This window comes from Apus apus, chromosome 1 (assembly GCF_020740795.1).
Source record: "Apus apus isolate bApuApu2 chromosome 1, bApuApu2.pri.cur, whole genome shotgun sequence".
NCBI classification, from domain to species: Eukaryota; Metazoa; Chordata; class Aves; order Apodiformes; family Apodidae; genus Apus; species Apus apus.
Genome location: NC_067282.1, coordinates 17,171,359 through 17,193,178, shown reverse-complemented (window position 1 = coordinate 17,193,178; position 21,820 = coordinate 17,171,359). Strand labels below are relative to the sequence as shown.

Sequence of the window (21,820 nt, the reverse complement as noted above, 5' to 3'; positions counted from 1 at the left end):
ACATTCAGCAGAGCATGCCAGAATTTGGTTGTTCAGTTCCAGTTGCAGGGAGCCTGCCCTGCCCCAGCACAGTGAAGGCTGAGTAAAATCATCCTGACAATTGCTCCTGTGGCACCAGAAGAAAAATAAGAAGCCCCACCTGTCCTGTCATCTTTCCTTTTGCTGGCATACAGACAAAAAACCTACAATGATGCAAAGCATTAAAAATTTGAAATAAAAGGGGAAAAAACAACAAACACCACCACCAAAATTGGAGATACTCTTTCTCTTCCCCCCATAACAATATAGGGGTATACAACTGAAGGACAGTGCTTATTAAAAAGAATAGGCCATGAGTTAAAAAACTACAGGTAGAATAAATGAAAAATGTCAAAAAGCCAAGATTCCTGGGAAAGGGGTGAGTATGTACAGTACAGAGAAACAGTATTAACTGTTATTAACAAGATTAAATCCCACAAGTGTATGATTTACAAGAAAATAAATAAACTGTAAACCATAAAGTTTTAGTTCAAAATAAATTCCCTTTTTGTTTTGGAAAAAAAAACAACCTACCAAAACCAAACAGCAGACATAAATAACAACATCAGGCCCCGTCCAGTCAGCAGCAGAGCATAACGAACAAGAGGGCAACAAGAATTATACTAAAGCAGAGATGCAAGAGTCATAATTGATTAATTATTATTAAATGTTTGGAATGGGAAAGTAAATTGTTGTTTTGGTCATATCTGACCTGGTGGGCTATGTACTAGTGAAAGGTGACAAGTAATACTCTGTATCCCAAGGAGTTCATAATGGGAGATGCAGTTAATAAAACAAGCATAAAGCAGGTAGATGTGGAACAATAAATTATGACCACAGCTGCTTTGAAGTGACTGGCTGCTCATAATTGTTGATATAAGCCTTTCCTCCAGCTGCTAAACTGCATTAATATTGCTAAAAATACCTTTTCTGCTTTCTTTTTTTTGTTTTCCTTCTTGCTTTCTCTTTTAAGAAAATGCTATTAATTACCAAAGAGTTGTGTATGGCAGAGTCAGTGGTTAACAGGCCATATTCTGAAAGCACTAGTGAAAATGCAAATGTTTTTAAACTCCTGATTTAGTCAACATCTAGTTACTATTTTTTACTGTTTCCTTCTCTTTTTTTCCCTTTGGATGTCTCATAGGTGCTGCTCGAGTCATACCTCATATGGACTACAGAAAGCTCCAGCTACTGTGGATTCATCTCTAAGATTCCGTGAAGGAAGGACTGTTCTTAATTAATTCCTCAGACACTCAGCAGACAGAAACTGCCACCTTAAGCAACCATCTACTGCTTCTTTCCACTTCCAGGCCTAAACAGCCTGGCTCCAAGCTGGCAGCCCTTCCCAGTGGAAACATGTTCCCCGAAATGAGCCCCACTGAAAACGATAGGACTCGGCTGCACGCAGTTCTAGCAAAAATAGTCTCTCAACAAGAGAAAAAGCCCAACAGTTTTCATCGAGGACATGTCAGCTCCTGAGGCTTGTACCTTCTGGCAGCAAGTGAGCTAAGCACTTCAGGAATATAATTAGGTCAAAGTAATAGGAGGTTTGCACAGTTGGTACTCTCACAGAAAGCATAAGCCAATCTCACACTAGACAAGGACTAGTAAATCAGCTTCCCAAGTGCAAGTGCTGTCCAGAAAAGAGGCAGAAGTGCATCAAACTGTGGCTTTATGTTATACAGTTTTGGGATTGAGGCTCCACATTAAATCCATACTGTACCCAGGGACACACACTGCCCACATGGACAAATAATTTCTCAGCAGAGATCAACTGCATTCATTTTCCAACAGGAGAGAGAGATTAATTTGCTTGGCAAAGAATAGAATAGGGTAAGTGCATCAGCAAGCACATCCTTTTGAAAATAATGGATTTATTTCTCCAGCTGCTGAGTAAGACCACATGGGGGATTTTTTTTTTATTCCTTAAAAAGAGGCAAAATTAATAAGCAGCATTTACAAATGTGATATAGTCTGATTTGATCAATATTTTCTCCCTGTATTAAGATGTTTGTTAATCATTCATTCCATAATCTTCCTAAGATGCTTGCTCAATACATTAAAAAAGATACATCTCAAGACATTCAATTACATGCAGAAAATTGCTTGACTATGGAGTCACGATGCCAAGAGCTCGCATAGCTTGCCATCTTCGAAGACAGAATCATACTTAATACTTAGTGTAACTAGGCTCTTCATCTTAAACTTTAATTACTTTCCACTTCAGAACCACAGGACAAAGCATCTTCCCATGCTTAAGTCTCCCAGCACACAGCCAGCTCACAAAAACTGGACAAAGAACATTATTGATTTTCTCAAGGGAGTGACATATTTGCTAACTGCCAGGAACCAACCATAACTATTCATGTGTAGCTTAAGGAGATGTAGCATGAGAAACGACACATATTACTCTGTTCAAATTCTGGAAAATCATTGCAGCTGAATGAAATACCAGTTTATCACAAACCAAGTAATATGAAGAATCAGAACAGCCTCCAGGGAATTAGTAACGTACATAAAAAGAACTGCATAGCAAAGGTTTTATTTCTGGGTCTAACAAGGGGAAGGAGTAAATACTTTCTTTTTAAAGGAGAGGTTCCCCAGAAACAGGTTTAAAAAAGATTTGACAAAAACATATGTATCTTACTATCTGCAAGTTATAAACATGACCAAGCATTCAGAGAAAAAAATTATGGCATCAGCACTGCAGCTGAAACTGCAACTCACACGATATACAGAATAAAGAGGCTGGAATTTCAAAAGGCTTCCATACACTGTATGTATTTACAAACACACACACACACGTGTATTCATACACACACATTCATGCTGTCTCAGTATCCTTCCACATCAAGTCATTATAAGCACATCTGAGCAAAGGAGTAAGAAAAGACAAACAGAAAATCCTTTTGAGTCATTAATTACAACATTGCTTATTAAAGAAAGGAACAATAGAATTTTAAAAGTTTTAAACCCATCACTAGTAGCTTGATCAAAACAACAAAAATCCTTACCTGTGCGTTCTTATTCCTGGCCTCTCTCCTTGCTGCTTTTTCTTTCAGTCTTTTCTCCTAAAGCAAAAAAGATGCACAGTTTTAAAGCAAATACTTGGGTGGTGGGTTTTTGTGGGGTTTTTAAATATTTTAAGATTTAAGTTGAGCCACCTAGATATTTTAACACACACATGCTATACTGGTGGTAATCACCTTGTATGTTATTGATGAAAAATTATAAATAAAAAGATCTTACTGAGATATTATTCATTCTTCTTGCTCTTAAAGGAAATAAAACTACAAGAATGATTCCAACTCATGTTTTATCTTTACCAAGACTTCTTACTCTTAAAGGAATGATGAAGCCAAATACTTCTGACAAAGTTAGTATCTGTCTCTAAAACAAGATAGTTAAAATGGCACCAGTAAATACAATTTCTTATTTCTCAGTGGCTTATTTTGAAATACAATATACTTAACAAACTTAAATTATAATTTTCCTAGCTTCAGAATTGCTAAAAATGAAAAGCTAAAATGTGCTTTCCCTAGCTTTCATATCTCCATTATTAACAATCATCATACAATAACATTTGTTTAGTAATTGCATCAATTCAGAAACCATAATGTTGAGTTCCCTCGACCAAAAGGATTCTGCTGCAAGAAAATGAGCAAAACACAATGATTAAATTTATTCAAAGCTGCCTGCCAGATTTCTGAGCATACAAAAGTGGCCAAGATATTTAATTAAATTGACATTCATTGCTGCTTTTTCTGTTGTCGTTCTTATTGGGATTTGGTTATTTTTAAACCAACTGAAGGACTACCTCTAATTTAGACTTTGTGAGGTCCCTGCAATTGAAAATCCTAAGGACAGAAATTCAGGTGAGGGTCCACGTCCCTTGGAAAAGCACACCACTCTTTTTCTTCTGTCTTAGTGATGCTGATGACATTGGTGTTGATATTTCTTTATGCTAGCTTAAAAATGTATCTGTAATACAACTCTACCAATTCCTTTGAGCAATATAGGCCATTCGTACATCAGCACATTTAGAATCAAGTTCACATAAAAGGGGACACTGCCCTAACATCAGTACAGGAGCAACATCTCAAGCACACGAAAGGCTGAAGACCAGTCACGTTTCAGCTCACTTATGGGAGTAACAAGAAAGCTACAGCTACAGGAGTCCTGGTGCTGTATCATCACACTGCTGCTACTAAAGCATATTGGTAGGTACCACACAAAGTTGTTTGAAAAAGCAGTGTGTTTGAGCACAGCCCTGGGAAAAGGAGAACACAGCCTCAAACAGCCTCTTTTCCCATACCCACCATCTCAGTGACCTCAGCTGAACTCACTCTAGTTTGTCAATGCCCTCCTGCACTGGAGGTAGTGGTGGTGTGTAGGATCTCATGAAAGCTGAGAAACTACCTCCTTTGGAGTGATTCAGTTCAAAGCACCAGGTAGGAGCTAATACAGTGTAACCCCCCCACCACACAGCATGCAATCTGGTTCTCAGCACCAACTATCTTATTCTGCAATCTTCCTCTTACTGGGCTATTTTGATTGCTAATGACAAAATAGCAATCAGACTGTAACTTTGGCTTCAATTCTGGAAAACTTCCTCAGAGGAAAGAGACCTTATCAGCCCCTAGGACTACTTGAAAGGAGGCTGTTGTAGTCTTCTCCCAAGTAACAGGTGCTAGAACAAGAGGAAATGGCCTCAAGTTGCACTAGGGGAGGCTTAGATTGGAAACTAGGAAAAATTTCTTTACTGAAAGGGTTGTCAGGCACTGGAACTGGCTGCCCAGGGAAGTGGTGGAGTCACCATCTCTGGAGGTTATTTAAAAGACATGTAGATGTGGTGCTTAGGGACATGGATTAGTGGTGGGACTTGGCAGTGCTTGATTAATGGTTGGACTTGAACGATCTTAAAAGGCTTTTCCAAACAAAACAATTCTATGCTTCTATGAAAACAATACTATTAAGGCACTGCTTATATTTATACACAGCTTCAAGCACATATGTAATTACATACAGCATGCCGAGCAAATGCTTATACACTTACCGCAGTCAGGACCTTATTTTCTATTACCTTGAGGACACCTGTATATTCTATTGTGCCAAGGTAATATCCCCCATAATAAAGACACTTTTTTATATGATTGCATAAAACCCAGATATAAACTACCTTGCTTTAGGTTACAAAGAAATGCTAAAGCACAGCCAGAAAGATGTACCTCCAAAGACTCGGATGAGTGTTTTAACTATGATGTCATTCATCCCCACACTGCTGCTGCTAGGAGGAAATATGGGCCCATGCAGAACAAACATGGACAAAGTACTGTAAAACAGCTTTAAAAAGTAATCAAATGAAGCAAAGTTGAACCAGTCAATCAGTTAGATACTGATTTATTTCACGTGAATAGGTTCTGTTCATCTATGAATAAGCCTGTAACTATCTCTAACTACTAAGCTTTCCAACATTGGTTTTCACACACAGGAAAAAATAACAATTCTGGATTTTATAACACAGTAAGAATTCCAGATGTTATCTCTGTTCTATCAAGATACAAATTGTCACTTGTAAAAACAGCACATAATTTAGAAATGAAAAATCTGATTTAATAGGGCAGGAAAACTAAAGACTACATTTCAAGGTATGTTAATTATGTATTACTGGCTGACACTCTGTTATAGCATAACTTCGTAACACAGCATCATGAGGCTGTCAGATAAAACTCTAAAACATCACACTCTGATTAAATACTCTTTTATCTATAATGGTGAAGTCAAGCATCCATATTTTATTTTGCATTTATATTGAATAGCTCTTCTTTGCACTCATACAGCACCTTCTTCACAGCTTAAAGATCTAGTCATGCCTTTTCTAAGGCTATCAACACCAAGGATGAGAAAGAATTCTAACATAAAACCAATGCAATAAATTGTTAGCTTAAGGTCTAAAAAAACAATTCCAATCACTTCAGACTAAAACCAAGCAATGTCACCTTAATGGCAGTGACCAGAACATTTGTTTATCATCTTACATTGACAATGTGGTGCATGCAGGTTTTGAACAGAGGCTAAACACAGATTATCTAGACATCATTTAAGGAGTATTGGGTAGATCAAGAACCACAAGTTCACCAACATATGAAACAGGAGAGGATGGGGTCAATGTGCCTGACTAGCACAACACAAGCTGCAGGACTGCAGAGGTCATATCCTGGTTTAGAAAAACATTGTATCTAGATTTTAAAACATTCCCCTGAAGAACAACATACCACAATCTTACAGAACTAGCTGCTGCTATTAGTTACTGCTGCTACTAATCTGAGCCTACTTTCCTTTGATTTTTAGATCTTGTCTAAACCGTCTAACTGGTCTGTCAACCACTTTGAAGAAACCTCTGTTATCAAAGTTTAGGTCTTAATGTAGATACATTTTGGTCATGTTTCCTCTTAAATTTCCATTTTTCAGGTGAAGAATGTAAACTCCAGATTTCAGCAGTTAGGTCTACTTTCCTAAATACAGAATCGTATCATAGAATATGCCAGGTTTGAAGGACACCAAGGATCATCTGGTCCAACCTTTCTAAGTAGGAACATGGCTTAGATGAGATGGTCCAGCACCTGGTTAAGCTCTCTTAAAAAGTGCCCAATGTTGGGGAACCGACCACTTCCCTGGAGAGATTATTCCAATGTCCAACTGCTCTCGTAGAGAAAAAAATTCGTCTGGAGTTCAATCAGGATCTCCCAAGAAGTAACTTGCACCCATTACCCTTCCCCCTTTCCATGTGACTCCTCATAAAAAGGGAGTCTCTCCCTCTTCTTGGTAGCCACTCCAAATACTAGAACATGCACAAACCCAGCTCCCTCAGCCTTTCCTCATACTGCAGGTTCACTATCTGCCCAAGCTTGCCTGCCACTTCTGTTCACATATTCAGTAATTCTACCAGCCCTTTTGATCCTGTCAGAAAAATAACACTGCAATAGTTCACATTGACCTGATAACCACCACATCATCCCAGTCTTTTTCAACATCTGTATCTCCACGGGAAGTGCTCTCAGTCCTAAAATTCTACTCGAAATTTCTTCTTCCTAGGAATTTGCATTTCTGTTTATCTTAAAACACAGCTTGCTTTGCTTGAGCCCAACTTAGCAAGAAAGCTTTCTTCCATGTCACTAAAAAAGTCTGGAAATAATTCAATTCCCATGGAACAAATCCCATGAGCCCTCTAGAAACATCTACTTAATCAGAAGCCACTGGATTGGGATATTTCAGTTACTGAGGTTTTGGTCTACTTAGTTTGTGCAATGTTTATTTATTAATCAAAACACTTAAGTGAAAAGCCTTGCAGAAATATCTGTGTATTCCATAATGTATTTACAAACCAGACTGCTCTGATAAAAATACATAAACACATACAGTTCACTACACATCTACTTTTAACAAAACTACACTGGTTAGCATTATATTCCTTTCATTTAGGTCTTCATTAATGGTATCACCATCCGAGACCTTCTTGATCAGCTTTTTCAAATTTCCTGTAAATCTTTTTTTCTTGCCAACACATCTAGTTAACAAGGATGGTTAATAACATCAGTAATCAGAGAGCTGAAAATTTTCAGTCATCACCACGTATAACGGCTAAACCACTTGGCTTTCAACTAAATGAAGAAGTCTTATGGTTATGAAAACCTCCTTCCTTTCCTCACTAGAAGCAACAACAGAACCAGCTCTGCCTAACAAGGAGCAAAAGCCATGGATAAAGCAGCTTCTAATATACGGAAAAGCTACTTGCTGTTCTTAACTTTGAAGTTAAGAAGTTTGCCACTGGCTTATTTTCACACTCATTTCCTTTTTCTTTTACTGTTGGGTTTCAAAACAAAAGCTCATACCCTTTTCATTTATCCTCAAGAGTCCAACACATTTATTAAAAAGAAATCTTCTATCTTAAGGTAAGGCAAAAAAAAACCAAACCCCAAGAATAGTAGCATGGCAGCTCTCTTGAGTTAGTGAGGCTAGGAATATGTAAAAGATGCATATATAGACAGCTTGGAAGCCAAGCTTTTAATTATATAAAATAAATCCAACAGTTTTGAGAGCTGGAAGTTCTTCCCTGTGTCACACTCCCCCTCTCCAGGAAATCTCCTCTTGCTTTGACACTCTTCTTTCTACAGTTGATTAAGGGTACATTTCACTTTGTCCAGAGGGTTAACTGCGATATTAAAAAAATAAAGGATTTACTATTACGTATTAACAGCTTTCTTTCATATAGTATTTTTTGCTTTCAGCTTTTAAATTTGTAAACAATCTGTACAGTAAAAGTCTTATCTTAAAGAATTTGTACAGAGGTCATAACTGCTCAGACTTACATTAAATAAATTCCTTTAGCTGGTGATATACTGTAATTTTACCTTGTTGAATCTCGTACAATTCGCCTCAGCCCATCAATCCAGCCTGTCCAGGTCTCTCTGCAGTGCTTTCCTACCCTCAAGGAGATCAACACTTCCACCCAGTTTGGTGTCATCTGCACTCAATCATCTCATCCAGATCATTGATAAAGATGTTGAACAAGACCGGGCCCAAAACTGAACCCTGAGGGACACCACTGGTGACCAGCCACCAACTAGATTTGACCCCATTTACCACAACTTTGGGCCCAGCCAGCCAACCAGTTTTTTACCCAGTGCAGAGTACACTTGTCTATGCCATGATTCACCAGCTTCTCCTCAAGAATGCTGTGGGAGATGGTGTCAAAGGCCTTACTAAAGTCCAGGTAGACAATGTCCACGGCCTTCCCCTCATCCAATAGGCGAGTCACATGGTTATAGAAAGAAACCAGGTTGGTCAAGCAAGACGTCCCTTTCATAAACCGGTGCTGGCTGGCCCTGATCCCTTGGCTGCCCTGCACTTGCCATGAGAGTTCACTCATGATGAGTCTCTCCATGATCTTTCCTGGTACCGAGGTCAGGCTGATAGGCTGGTAGTTTCCTGGATCCCCTTCCAGCCCTTCTTGTAGATAGGTGTCACATTAGCCAGCCTCCAGTCATCTGGGACCTCTCCTGTTGGCCAGGATTGTTGATAAATGACAGAGAGAGACTTAGCAAGGTCCCCTGCCAGCTCCCTCAGCACTCTAAGGTGGATCCCATCAGGCCCCATAGACTTGTAAGTGTCCAGGTGCAGAAGCAGATCATTAACTATTTCCGCCTGGATTATGGGGGTGCTGCTCTCCATCCTTATCTTCCAGCTCAGGAGGCTGAACACCCTGGAGGGAGCTGGTCTGACTATTAAAGACAGAGGCAAAGAAGGCATTAAGTATCTCAGACTTTTTCTTATCCTTGGTTGCAATGTTTACCCACTGCATCCACTAAGGGATGGAGATTCTCCCTGGCTCTCTTTTTATTGTTGATGAATTTATAAAAACTTTTTTTGTTGTCCCTCATGTCAGTGGCCAAGTCGAGCTTCAGCTGGACTTTTGCCCTCCTAATTTTCTCTCTGTATGACCTAACAAGACCCCTGTACTCCTCTTGAGCTGCCTGTCCCTTCTTCCAAAGATGGTAAACCCTCCTTTTTTTCCTAAACCCCAGCAAAAACTCCCTGTTCAACCAGGCTGGCCATCTTCCTCACCCTTCAGTCTTGCAACATATGGGGACAGCTGCTCCTGGGCCTTTAAGATTTCCTTCTTCAAGAGCATCCAGACTTTCTGGACCCCCTTGCCCTTCAGGACTATCTCCCAAGGGACTCTCTCATCCAGTGTCCTGAATAGACCAAACTCTACCCTCCTAGCCCAAGGTGGAGGTTTTGCTGACTCCCTTTATTACATCACTAAGAACTGAAAAGTTACAATTTCGTGATCGCTAAGCCCAAGATGGCCTCTGATCACCACATCTCCCACTAGTCCATCTCTGTTTGTAAACAGGATGTCCAGCAAGGCACCTCCCCTGGGAGGCTCTCTTACAAGTTGTGTCAGGAAGTTATGCTCCACACACCCAAGGAACCTCCTAGACTGTTTCTTCTCTGCTGTGTTATATTTCCAGCAGACATCAAGTAGGTTGAAGAACAAGGGCTGGTGATGGAGAGACTTCAGCCAGCTGTTTGCAGAACACTTAATCTGCCTCCTCATCCTGGTTGAGTGGTCTATAACAGATTCCCAGCACAATATCTGCCTTATTCGCCTTCCCCTTCATCCTTACCCATAAACACTCAATTTTATCATCACTATTATCAAGCTCTATACAAATCAAAACACGCCCTAATATATATAGCTATGCCACTGCCTCTCCTACCTTGCCTATCCCTTTTGAAGAGCTTACATCTATTCATTGCAGCATTCCCGTCACGACAGTCATCCCACCATGTTTCTGTGAAGGCAACTACATCATAGCTGTCCTGCTGCACAATGGCTTACTCAAGTCCTCAGCAAGCCAAGAGTGCAGCTCCTGGAAGAAGCTATGTCAGAGGCTGCTAGGTTGCCCTGAAGACCCATGACAAGCAGAGATCAACATTTGGGGCAGTTGTGCCATTACATCCTCCAACAGGACAAGCAGCTTGGCATGGAAGCTCCCTACAGCATTAAGGTCACAACTCCACCTTAGCCAAAGTTAAGCCTGCACTACTTCAGCCTTCACCCACAGCTGCATTTTCCTGATACTCATCTGATTAGGGTGTAAACAACCAACCTACTCGCAGTTATTTAATTTTCTTATTTTTCACATCAACAAGATGAGGCCAAGAACTCTGATTTTGCTGGAAAACTCTTAGAAAACATTCAAGGGCACTTCAAGCTTTAAGTGTGGCCCAGCCTCTTGCTGAAGTGAAAGAAAAAAAAAGAGTAAACTCTTGCCTCTGCCAGCAGCACAGCAAGGCAGGACAGATCCTGCTGCTGAGACTGAAAAGGGATTTCTGTCAACCCACTTGTCAGTGTCCCTCCCCTTTATCTTTATAGCTCTGCACTTGGAACATAACAGCAGCATTGCCTGCACACAATGGCTATGAAAGGGCTCAGACACGCTTTCTAACAAAGTCATACTCTTGATTTATTTTACATATCTCTTAATTTCTAATACTTTGCTGTTCAACTAAACACTCCTCTCAGTAGCAACCTCTTCCCTTTATATTTTGCTCCTACACTGGCACACTCTTTACATGAGAGAATTTTATCGTCCTCGCCCAGCACCACATTAAAGCAACTACACAATTACACTGAAATCTGACAAATTTCACCTCAAAGTGAAGGACTATTAAGTAATAACAAATAGTATTACTATAACAGATATAATACCATACTGAGATTTTTTTCTGTTCAGATTATTTCCTTTGAAATGTGATGCAGTCTCTCTTCAGAATTAATGTATTGGTAGATTTCAAACTACAAATACTATTTCTCATGGGTGCATTTATCTTCTCACATACTGAATGGTTTGCACTGTATAGCATATATTTTTCATTAATTGCACATATTTATTTATTTTTCATAAAGAGGAAAAAATTGATAAAATAAATAAAATCCCTGGGGGGTATTTTCTGTTTCCTGAACTGTTATACACAGTATTCAACGATCTATAATAAAATTCTACACTTACTTTTATCATTATTTTATAAAACTATCAACCAAACATGTTTAAATCATAACTACTCTGTTATCAACAAAAATCATTTGCAAAAGCAGGACTGGGAGCAAGACAGAGGCCAGAGCTCCAGTTGGATGGAGGGGGGCTGCCAAAGGAAGGTGTAAGGTGCAGGGTGTTCTCCCTGAGAGCTTTCCCATCAGCCTACAGATGGGGTGAGGCTTGTGGCAGGGGTGGGAGGTAGGAGAACACAATGCTGCAGGCCTCCCTGTTCACTGAGCCACACTGTAATGTCAAAATCTGCCAACACTGTTCTTGCTTTAGTCACAAGTGCAGTGGCCTGACATTGTTCTCGTTTTGAGAGCAAGTGCTTTCTGATCTTGCCTAGTGGAGCAGTGAGCCTAGATAATTGGGTTCCTTTCTGTCCTAGTACACACAGAGCAATCTGGGGCAATCAGGCACTCCCTAACTGTACCTGAAATTCTGTTTGCAGGATGCACCCAAGACCCCTCCTGCTCAAACACAGGTTTACTCTGAAAGTTGCCAAAGATTACCTAACCCAAATCATGACTATCATGGAAAAGTACTGACCAAAGGCAATCACATTGGACCCTACAGATATTGGTCCTAAAGGGGAGGCCCCTCAGAGCTCTCTGGGATCATGCTGAGCTATGGCCCACTTCACGTGTCTCACCAAGGAAGCTGGTTCATCCAACACTCAGAGTAAGAAGCTTCTCCTCTTAGGTACGGGGGAGGAAATCAGATGATATCAGGCTGGTAAAATTCGTCTCCGTTGGGTAATTGGTGGGGGAATAATGCAACTTCTTTTGTGGTATTAGGTATCCACATTTAACATCTTAACAGCTTAACCTCTGTATCTGTGTGAGTGTGTGTGCACAACTTAGTTTTGAAACTTTGTTAGATTTTTACTTTAGCCTCCATATTGATCATAACTGATTCTTGATCATTAAGTTATTAGAAAATCATGTAATTTAATTTTGTGGTTTGCTATAACAGTGTTAAGCAATCTTAATTTACTGCTATTTCAAATCTCACCAGACCCATAATTATGGGTAAAGCACTCCACTGAAATTCCTACACTTAAACCCCTTGATTGAAAACTGTTGACCAAGTCTGGGACTAGGATTGGATTCAGCTGCACCTAGACTCCTCTCTGAGAACACCACATTGACTAACCCTAATGAGCAGAAAGGCAGACAGAAACAGAGACCTGAACTCCTAAGTCACTGGTGGATAAACAATTAAAGGAACCACACAAGCACAACCTTGAAAAGGCTGACACAGAACTTCATAACTGATAAGAGAAACAATATTATCTATGTTTATCAGTCTCATGGGAAAGAGCAAACCTACTATGGAGTATTTTAAAGGCACGGTGAGACTGTACAGAAAGATTAGCATCTGGAAAAACCTACAGTCAAGGCCAGTGACTGTGTAAGGGCCCTACAGTGTGGGTATGGATATTGGACATATTTAGGGCCCACATTATTATTTAAAGGATCAGTGAATGTGAGTGTGCTTGTCACTCAAGGGAGTGAGGATGTCCGTAGCTCTGCTAGAAACTTCAATCTTGATCAGCCAACAAGAAAAAATACGCTGGTGCTGCCTGGGGTGTTCATGTTTACATTTACATTCCTGCATTTTTCTTTTCTGCCTCTCCTCTCTCTGTGGCCACCCACGTGTGTATTGTGTGTGCAGATCTGTGCAATACACATGCAGTCTTGCTAAGGCTGGGTCTGTAACATGGAACAACAGCAGCCTCCATCTAACTGACCTGAAGCCTCCTGAGTTGAAATCCAAGGGATTTAGCTTCCATTACCAGTCTGCAATCTTCCACTTTCAAGAATAAATTTCAGCCAGGAAGTTATTGAATAAATACACTGGATTTAAGTATACTCTTCCTGAAACTGCAAGGTTTTTTTTTAAAGTCTTTCCATATAGTCTGGTATGAAGAATTTCCTCTTTTAGCTTTGAAAAGAGGTAACTAAGGGGTAATATTTGGGAGAGCAAATACACAGAGGGTGAAATATCACAGTGTATCCTCCTCATTAAGACTATCCACAGAAGTGTTTAGGGAACAGGAGACAAAACAAACACAGGTGATCAATTTCAGTAGACTTTCTAAAATAGTTCTGTATTTTCTACTGAATTAAGAACAGTATGAGCAAAACCAAGAGACCACATAACTTTGGAATTCAGGTGGTACAAACCAGCATCATTTCATCAGCACAAGGGCCACAAAATAATCTGCAGTTTCCTCCCAGCAAGAGCAGTATCTTCTGAAAGATCCCTGTGACCTGAAGTCCAGCTGCTCTCATACCTCTACAACCATGGTTCTTCAACTTCTTCCAGGAAGGTTCTCCCTGAACCTTGCAGTAACAGGTCCCTGAAGACACCTTCAGTTTGTTTGCTACTAATATTGCCTAAATAACATTTTTAAAAATTACTTCTAGCCATCTTCTCAAATTTATCACCCCAAGTTCACAGCATATCTTACTTGCTGGAAAGTGAGGTAAGAAATAAGGCTCCTACGTATTCTTTCATTGGCACCAATTGGTGTTATTCTGAGCTCAGGTTAGTACACAGAAAGAGAGGTTATTAAGCAGCTAGATGAATCCTTCTCTGCCACTATTTTCCTCTTAACAGCAGAACACATTTTCAGTTGGAAAATTGAAAAATGGAGTGCAAAAACACATTCTGAATACTTTATTCACTTCTCCCTTATTACTGTTTATAACATTTTACACATTTCAAAAGAGCTCAGATCTATTCCTCTTGCTGGGCTGCCATTAAATATCCATTAATGCAGAATTCTCTTCATATCATTTAAACCAGTGTTACTGCCCTTTCCCTTGTGTTCAACTGCTAGAATTTACTTGGCTTCCATAACTTCAATGAGCATTAATTATATCACAATCACATCTTAGAGTTTTATTTCTTTTTATCCAACTGATTTTCAATTTTTACCTGTTTGCAAAGAATGAGAGTCATGAAGGAAACCTAATTATGGCACAGACGCTTTGCAAGTTTCCACAAGCCTTAAGGTACTGCAACACACATCTTATCTAATCCAAGAATGCACCCAAAACCGTATTTCTGATCATACTGAAAACGGTGCTCATTTAAATGACATTCACAAATGGATTTAAAAGCAATGGCCTGTGGATATTTTCTGAATAGTTCTGTTCCCCATAAGAAATGGTTTCACAAGGATAGTTCATATTAAGCTTACAAAACATATTCACATAAAAAAAGCTATTTTGTTCAAGTTTTTATTTTAAGAAGTTTATTTTTTTCCCAAAAAACTCTTTTTTCATATTCAAAATTATACTGAATAAACCATAAAAGGGGGATTCTCATTTGAAGATGACCTATAAAATTACAAGCTTTATAAAAAACACTGGGTTTTTTTCTGTTGTGTTTCTTTTACATCCACTCGCAATCTATCTCAAAATTTGTGCAAGATATAAAAATTGGCATGCAGGATATAGAACATCAGATGCAACAACCATGTAGCAGACTCCCACATTTGGTTTATACAAAGTCAAAACACATTTGTCTCTAGTGGTCTTCTAATCTACCTATATATTAACTCCATTTAATAGTTAGCACTTTTCAAAAATTGATTTAAAGGGAAAAATAACTGCCAAACATACAAACCACAAAACTACACCAAGCATCAGTGTAGTAGGAAGAAAAGGAATTCAGAGGAGGAGATATGAATCAAGATACAGACCATTTGAAACCTGCTGAAAGTGAAGGAACAGAAGAAAGTTAAACTGATGAAAAAGTTAAGCAAAGATCTTGAACAAACCTGGTAGAAAAGCAGAGAGAAAAATTTAACCATGGCTTTTTCAATAAGCTTCTGAGGAGAAAGAGAGAGTTGTATGAGAATTCCATAACCAAGGTGGAAAACAAAGAAATAAAGAATGGTGACATCGGACTGTTAAAAAAGTTGTCAAATGGACAAAGAAAAGATCTGCAATGGTCTGCCTGCAAAATGGATTGCTAGCAGATGGGAATGAAATAATCAGCGTTACTGCAGAAAGGAAAGGTCAGGTGACAGAGTTCATGCTATGCCGTGATGTATTTTTGCTGATAATGAAGTGTGGAGGATTGTAAGAGAAGCAATAACAGTCACAAGTGATGGATTTAAGACTTATTATACAAGGGTCTGCTGAATGCCAGCAAGGGAGCATTTAAGATGGAATGAAAGCATGTGACTTTGAAAAGGTCCTCTTTTAGTGACACAAGAAGGAGCACTAAGACATCATTACTTAGGCTAAATCTGAAGTCATGGAAATAAGAAAGTCTCCTAGCTTTTTTGTTGCTTTCATATCCTTTATTAGTAACACATTTGAATCTCTTCTGTTTCATCCTCTCCCTCCAAATGAGGCTAAGAAATAACTTTCATCACTAGCCCATGAGGCTTCCATACACAACCAAACTTCTAACAGCAAATTCAGTTCAGGCTTCTGCAGTACACTCAGGATACATGGACTTGGGTAGTTGTTCTGCCTTCACATATCTGAGCTGCCAGCCAAAGATTTAAAATCAGCTAGGTATCCCCTGCAGAGTGATTGTTATATTTTGGCAAGGGAAACCTTATAAGGTAGGAGAATTTTTAAATACTATTGGGTAGTCAATGTGAAAGTGGCCATGTCATTCCTTCTTACTGTGAGGCAGTGCAGTTTTTTCCCCAGCATTCTTTTGTTAATGGACTGATGAGGATAACTTCTTAAGCCAGGTAACAGACCTGGTAATGCCCCCGCTAACAGAGGAGATGTGATACTGGACCTAATGGTCATCAATGCAAGTGCGCTACTCAGTGACATAGAGACAGTAGACAGCCTGGGCTGAAGTGATCATGAACTGGTGGAGTTTGCAGTTCTAAGGGATACAGGTCAGGCAAAGAGTAAAGTCAGGACCTTGAATTTTAGGATTGTAAATTTCCAGATCTTCAAGGAGTCAGTCAGACTCCCTGGGAAACTGTCCTGAGGGACAAGGGAGCAGAACAGAGCTGGCAGATATTTAAAGATGCTTTCTGTAGAGTGCAGGAGCTCTTGTTCCCCTAGTGTAAGAAATGAGGCAAGGAAGGCAAGAAAGATGCATGGCTGTGTTGAGACCTGCTGGTCAAACTAAAGTACAAGAAAGGCACAGGCAGCAGAAGCAGGGACAGATACCTAGGGAAGAGAATAAGGATGCTACCCCTTTGTGTAGGCATGGGGTCGGGGAAGCCAAGGCACAGATGGAGCTGAACTTGACAAAGGACACAAAGAATAAGGGCTTCTACAGGTAAGACAGCCAATAAAGGAAGGTCAAAGAAAGTTTAGCCCCTTGATGAACACAACTGGCAAACTGGTTACAACAGACAAGGAGAAGGCTGAGGTACTCAACTTTTTCACCTCAGTCTTCACTGGCAACCTCTCTTCTCACACGTCAGGAGCAGATGGACTCAGTAGCAACTCAATGATCTTTAAGGTCCCTTCCAACTTTAGCCATTCTATGATTCTATGACTGCAAGGCAGGGGCTGGGGGAGGAAAGTCTCTCCCACTAAGAGCAGATCAGGTTTGTGACCACCTGAGGACCACCTGAACATACATACATTTACCGGACCTGAAAAGATGCAGACAACCATCTGATCCTGAAATTTGATAGTACTGTTTTCTGTAAAATTGACAACAAGTTCACCTATAGCACAGAAACCGTTTTTCTTTGCTGCTACTTTCAGATGCAACCCTTTGCCAAAGAACAGGAGAGATTTTTTAATAGATGTCAAATATCTATAACAAGACTATAGGAGTAGACTTTCAAATTAAATGTGTGAAGGATGCTTTGACTTCAGCTGGAATACTTCAATGCCCAAATGTAACTTGAAGTTTTCACAAATTGTCTCTGAATTATTTTGTTCAAATACAAACCATAACAGGCACTAGAACATCTAACACTAATCACTAGCAATCAGTGGATAAAGTCAAACTGGATAAAGTCAGGATTTGCAAAGCAGGGCAATAAACCATTTTTTAATGCTTTGGAAATTAGGAGCTTTGAGTACACAGCAGGCCTTTAATAGCACATAGTCCTGGAACCTTGCATTTATCTGTTATCTGGAGAAATCCAGACCCTTCTCATAATGACAAACAGAATGATCCCTGAACTGAAAGACATCCTCCTGTTTTCCATATGACTGGTTAGTGACAGGGTCAGAAAATTCTGCTTTGGTCCATGACAAGTAACATAGAAGCAGTTTGCAAACTTATGACCTGCGGTTTAAAGGTTTTTAAACAGAGAAGCCAGATTGCAGATACTGAAATTTTCCAATTACAGCAAAAACTTTTTGAATAATTAATGACATAAATTCTGATAGCCCTAATAACACTGATGCAAAAAAGTTAGCACTTTTGACTACCTGTAATTTAATACTAAATGTTGAGCACTTGGTAGTCTGAAGACATTTCAGAGATACTCTTTCACCTACTCTTACCCCCAAACATCTTCAGCATTAGTTCAAGCATGTATGTAAAACACTTTTTGTGAAACAAACCCTCTGAATGCTGCTTAAAAAAGTAATGCTTCCACTGAACTCTTACCAGATTTTAAAGTTGTACGTAAAGCTCCACTGTTATCAATAATTGGTACTGCATAAGGCTTTGTGCTATCTAGCTACTTACATCAAAACAGTCTTCTTGAGTGCAATGTAATCCTGAAAAATCTGATTAATTTCAATTAACTTCTACTACACTTATTTCACAATATGTTTAAGTATTTTTCCTCACTGAGTGATCCTTATCTATTGATTTCTCAAGTGCAGAAACGTAGAAATCAACTTACCCTGTGTTTTTCCTTTACTTTCTTCCTGTATTCTTCTTTGTCAAATTTGTCTTCTTCCCGCAGGATCTCTTTTGCTTTCTCCAAGTTGATGCCTGTAGCATCATCTGTCTCCTCTGCTTTTGCCAAACTGGATTTTTGCACAGGTGGCCACTGCTGCACTAACTGAATTATTCATGTCAACAAGAAAAATAATGGTTAGAATATTTTTTTCCACATAAAAGTTTTGACACCCTAAATACTCCATTACATCATTTTTCTAGTCTAAATAAAAAAGCCATTTGCAAAGAAAACAAACAAACAAAACTTGTGCACAATACAAACTCAGATGCTGGGGAAAAAATACAAATACAATACAAAACTTGATGCTGGAAATGGAAAAACAACATACATAACATCTGAAGCTGTGAAATCAAATGTTAGAAAAGTTTATGGGGGCCACAAAAACAATCAAAGGGCTGAAGCACGTCTCCTATGAAGACAGGCTGAGAGAATTGGAGCTGTTCAGCCTGGAGAAGTGAAGGCTCTGGCAAGACCTCATAGTGGCCTTCCAGTACCTGAAGGAGCTACAGGAAAGCTGGGGAGGGGCTTTCAATGAAGAAATCCTTTACTATGAGGGTGGTGCAACACTGGCACAGGTTCCCAGAGAGGTTGTAGATGCTCCATCCCTGGAAACATTCAAGATCAGGTTGGAAGAGGACTGAGCAACCTGATCTAGTTGAAGATGTCCCTGCTCACTGCAAGAGGATTGGAGCAGATGACCTTTAACCGTCTCTCTCAAGTCAAACTATTCTATGATTTTTATAAACTATAGATTCAGTTACCTCCAAGATACAGTTATACAGAATTGATCTTACCTCTCCATCTTCGGTAAAGACTATTTTTGTGTTGACTTTAAATTTCTTCTTCACGATTTTTTTTGCTTCTTGGGTTTTAGTTGTTTTTTTCTTCACCTTTGATTTTGATGCATTCTGTATAAAAAAAAATAGTATTCTTTACTGTTGTTTTTTTTTCTAGTCACAGAGTATATGCTTTAAACTTTCTTAGAAGCAATTAGATATATTAAAACATAATTCCTAAAACACATGAGTAAAAGTAATTTCCAGTAAAAAATAGCTAACAGACCTTCTCATAAAAGTATTTTAAGCAGGCTGTATTGTGAGGAACTCGTTTACTCTGCTAGCAGTTCAGCATAACTTAAATCCTGTCAGCAGCAGGACACCTGACACATTTAGATCTCACAAATCTTTTTAGGACAAGGACAATAGATTCACCAGCTCATGCTGTTAGGAAGCCTCATCAGACAAGAAATCCAGTATAACTGCCTGAAACCATTAGCTATAACTAATCAGATACCACTTTCATCTCACTTGCCATCATGTTGTCCCCAGGCACTGTAGTAACACCAGTTAAAGTTACTTCTGCGTCAGTGAAGGGCACAAGGGGCCAAGCAAGAACTTTCCTATTTCTTAACTCCTGTCCCTTGCATGTCCATCAGGATGCAGAACTTCAGTGCTAGGATCTGTTTACCAAACTTAGCCTTAAACAACATTTAGAATCACAAAATGTATTAGCATCATAGGAAAAAAGCTGTAGTGAAACAAAGTGGTAAAGACACCAGGGAAACTAACAAATGAGTCCACAGAGATTGTCAAATCCAGACATTAACAGGGTTTCCAACAAGCTGAGGTTGTTCTTTCCTGTCTACCACCAAGAAAGGAACACTGACCAGAAAAGGCAAATATTATCAGCAGAACAGTATCCTCATTTAAGCCACACTGATACTGAAGTTACATTTATTTTTTTGTGTGCACAACCTTGCTGTTAGAATGAAGAGGTCATTTGTATTTATGATAGAGACTGAGGATTTACCCAGAGTATTTTCACATTTTGGAGGTGGTTTTCAACTCTGAGAGGACCATTTCAATTAATTCTATAAAAAGCAGTGAAAATTAAATTGTCACATCCACAGATAGCCTGTATGGGTGTCACAGAGCCACCCATCTGGTGGCAACATCACAGAATCAAACAATGTAGAGATTCCCAACCTCCAGCTCCTCTTCTAAGAGCTCTCCTTTTGAGAACAAAGGCTGTATTTGTTCAGGCATTTAACAGGACACAACACACACAGAGGACATTTTAAGCAATAACTGCCATTGCAGAAAGTATTTTATAGCAAAAGATACTGTGCAGGAATACATGCAGACTCCTTAGGAGAAGACCCAAAACTCATTCATCATCCTGTAAAGACTGCAAAGCTCCACTACTCAGGAAATGTGCCTGAAAAAAAGCCACTAAACTGCCTACAATTCTGATAAATAATAGAAAGTGGTCTAAACAACCAGACAGAAAAAGAAAAAACTGAACTTCTTTATTTCACTTTTTTATTTTAGGTATTTTAATCAGTTTCATGTTCTATACCAAATCTACTATAAAAGGAAGCAAAAAAATTAACTCAGAAAGTCTCTGTCATTATGGCCAACACACTAATGCACCGAAATATGAACTATAAAAGAGAAAAATTGCAGTCTTCCTAATGGGAAAAATGGCCTGTGACAGCTACTGCACTGTGTTATCAAGTAATGATCATAGATATTATAAAAAATAGTAACTGTAGCAGCATTTATGTCCTCAGTATTGTCATACAATTCTTGGACTGTGCAGCTACTACTAACAAGTTTCAGGCACACCTTTAAGAGCTCAGACAGCTGTGCTAGTCCCTCACTACTGGTGTTTATCCCACAAATTCTTTGCGAGTGCATAAGCATAAAACCCCTACCAAGAAATATGGACTGCTTAGTAGAAGAACAGGAATTGCCCACAGGAAGAATTTAAAGAGAGATGTGCTTCTAGGAGGTAGGATGACATTTTTCACTGTCACAACATTTTCTTTCACCATTTGCTTTTGGTTTTGTTTGTTTGTTTTTCCAGTCTTTCATTTCTGCACTGCCAGTATTACTGGTACCAATATAGTATGCTAACATAAAAAACAAGTGACAAAGTTTGAAATTGGTACAGCAATATCTTGTCAAATTCTATTTAAATGCATGTCTCAGCTGTTCACATTTGTTAGTTTAAAAAAGAAACAAACAAAAAAACACCAAAAAACCATTTTTTCTGGCTAAAGAGTACAGTTATTCAACGGGTTGTTTCAGCATGCACATATAGACAATATTTCAAGTTGTACCTCGTTTCCTCTTGCTCCTCTGTATGATTTTGAGAAGTATTTCAATGCTGCAAAGTAGCATGGAAAAAACTGGGGTAGGACAAAATTTCCAAACAAGAGGAGAAGGAAACAAATGGGAAGCTACATTCCCCCACTATACATCTGAGAATCATAGTATAAGATCAGTGTATGAATTTGGCAGATTTACAGTATGCAGCATTA

The 21,820-nt window shown here is 39.1% G+C and overlaps 1 protein-coding gene across 1 annotated transcript in view; it reads right to left on the bottom strand.

The window, feature by feature from the left end:
• DDX10 (DEAD-box helicase 10) overlaps positions 1-21,820 on the bottom strand; it is a 163,113-nt gene that overhangs the window by 48,261 nt on the left and 93,032 nt on the right. The window contains exons 14-16 of the mRNA XM_051641310.1: positions 19,290-19,403; positions 18,436-18,597; positions 3,033-3,089 (exon numbers count right to left, since the gene is read on the bottom strand). Of these exons, the coding sequence (XP_051497270.1) occupies positions 3,033-3,089; positions 18,436-18,597; positions 19,290-19,403 (333 nt within the window). The remainder of the gene's footprint in view (positions 1-3,032; positions 3,090-18,435; positions 18,598-19,289; positions 19,404-21,820) is intronic.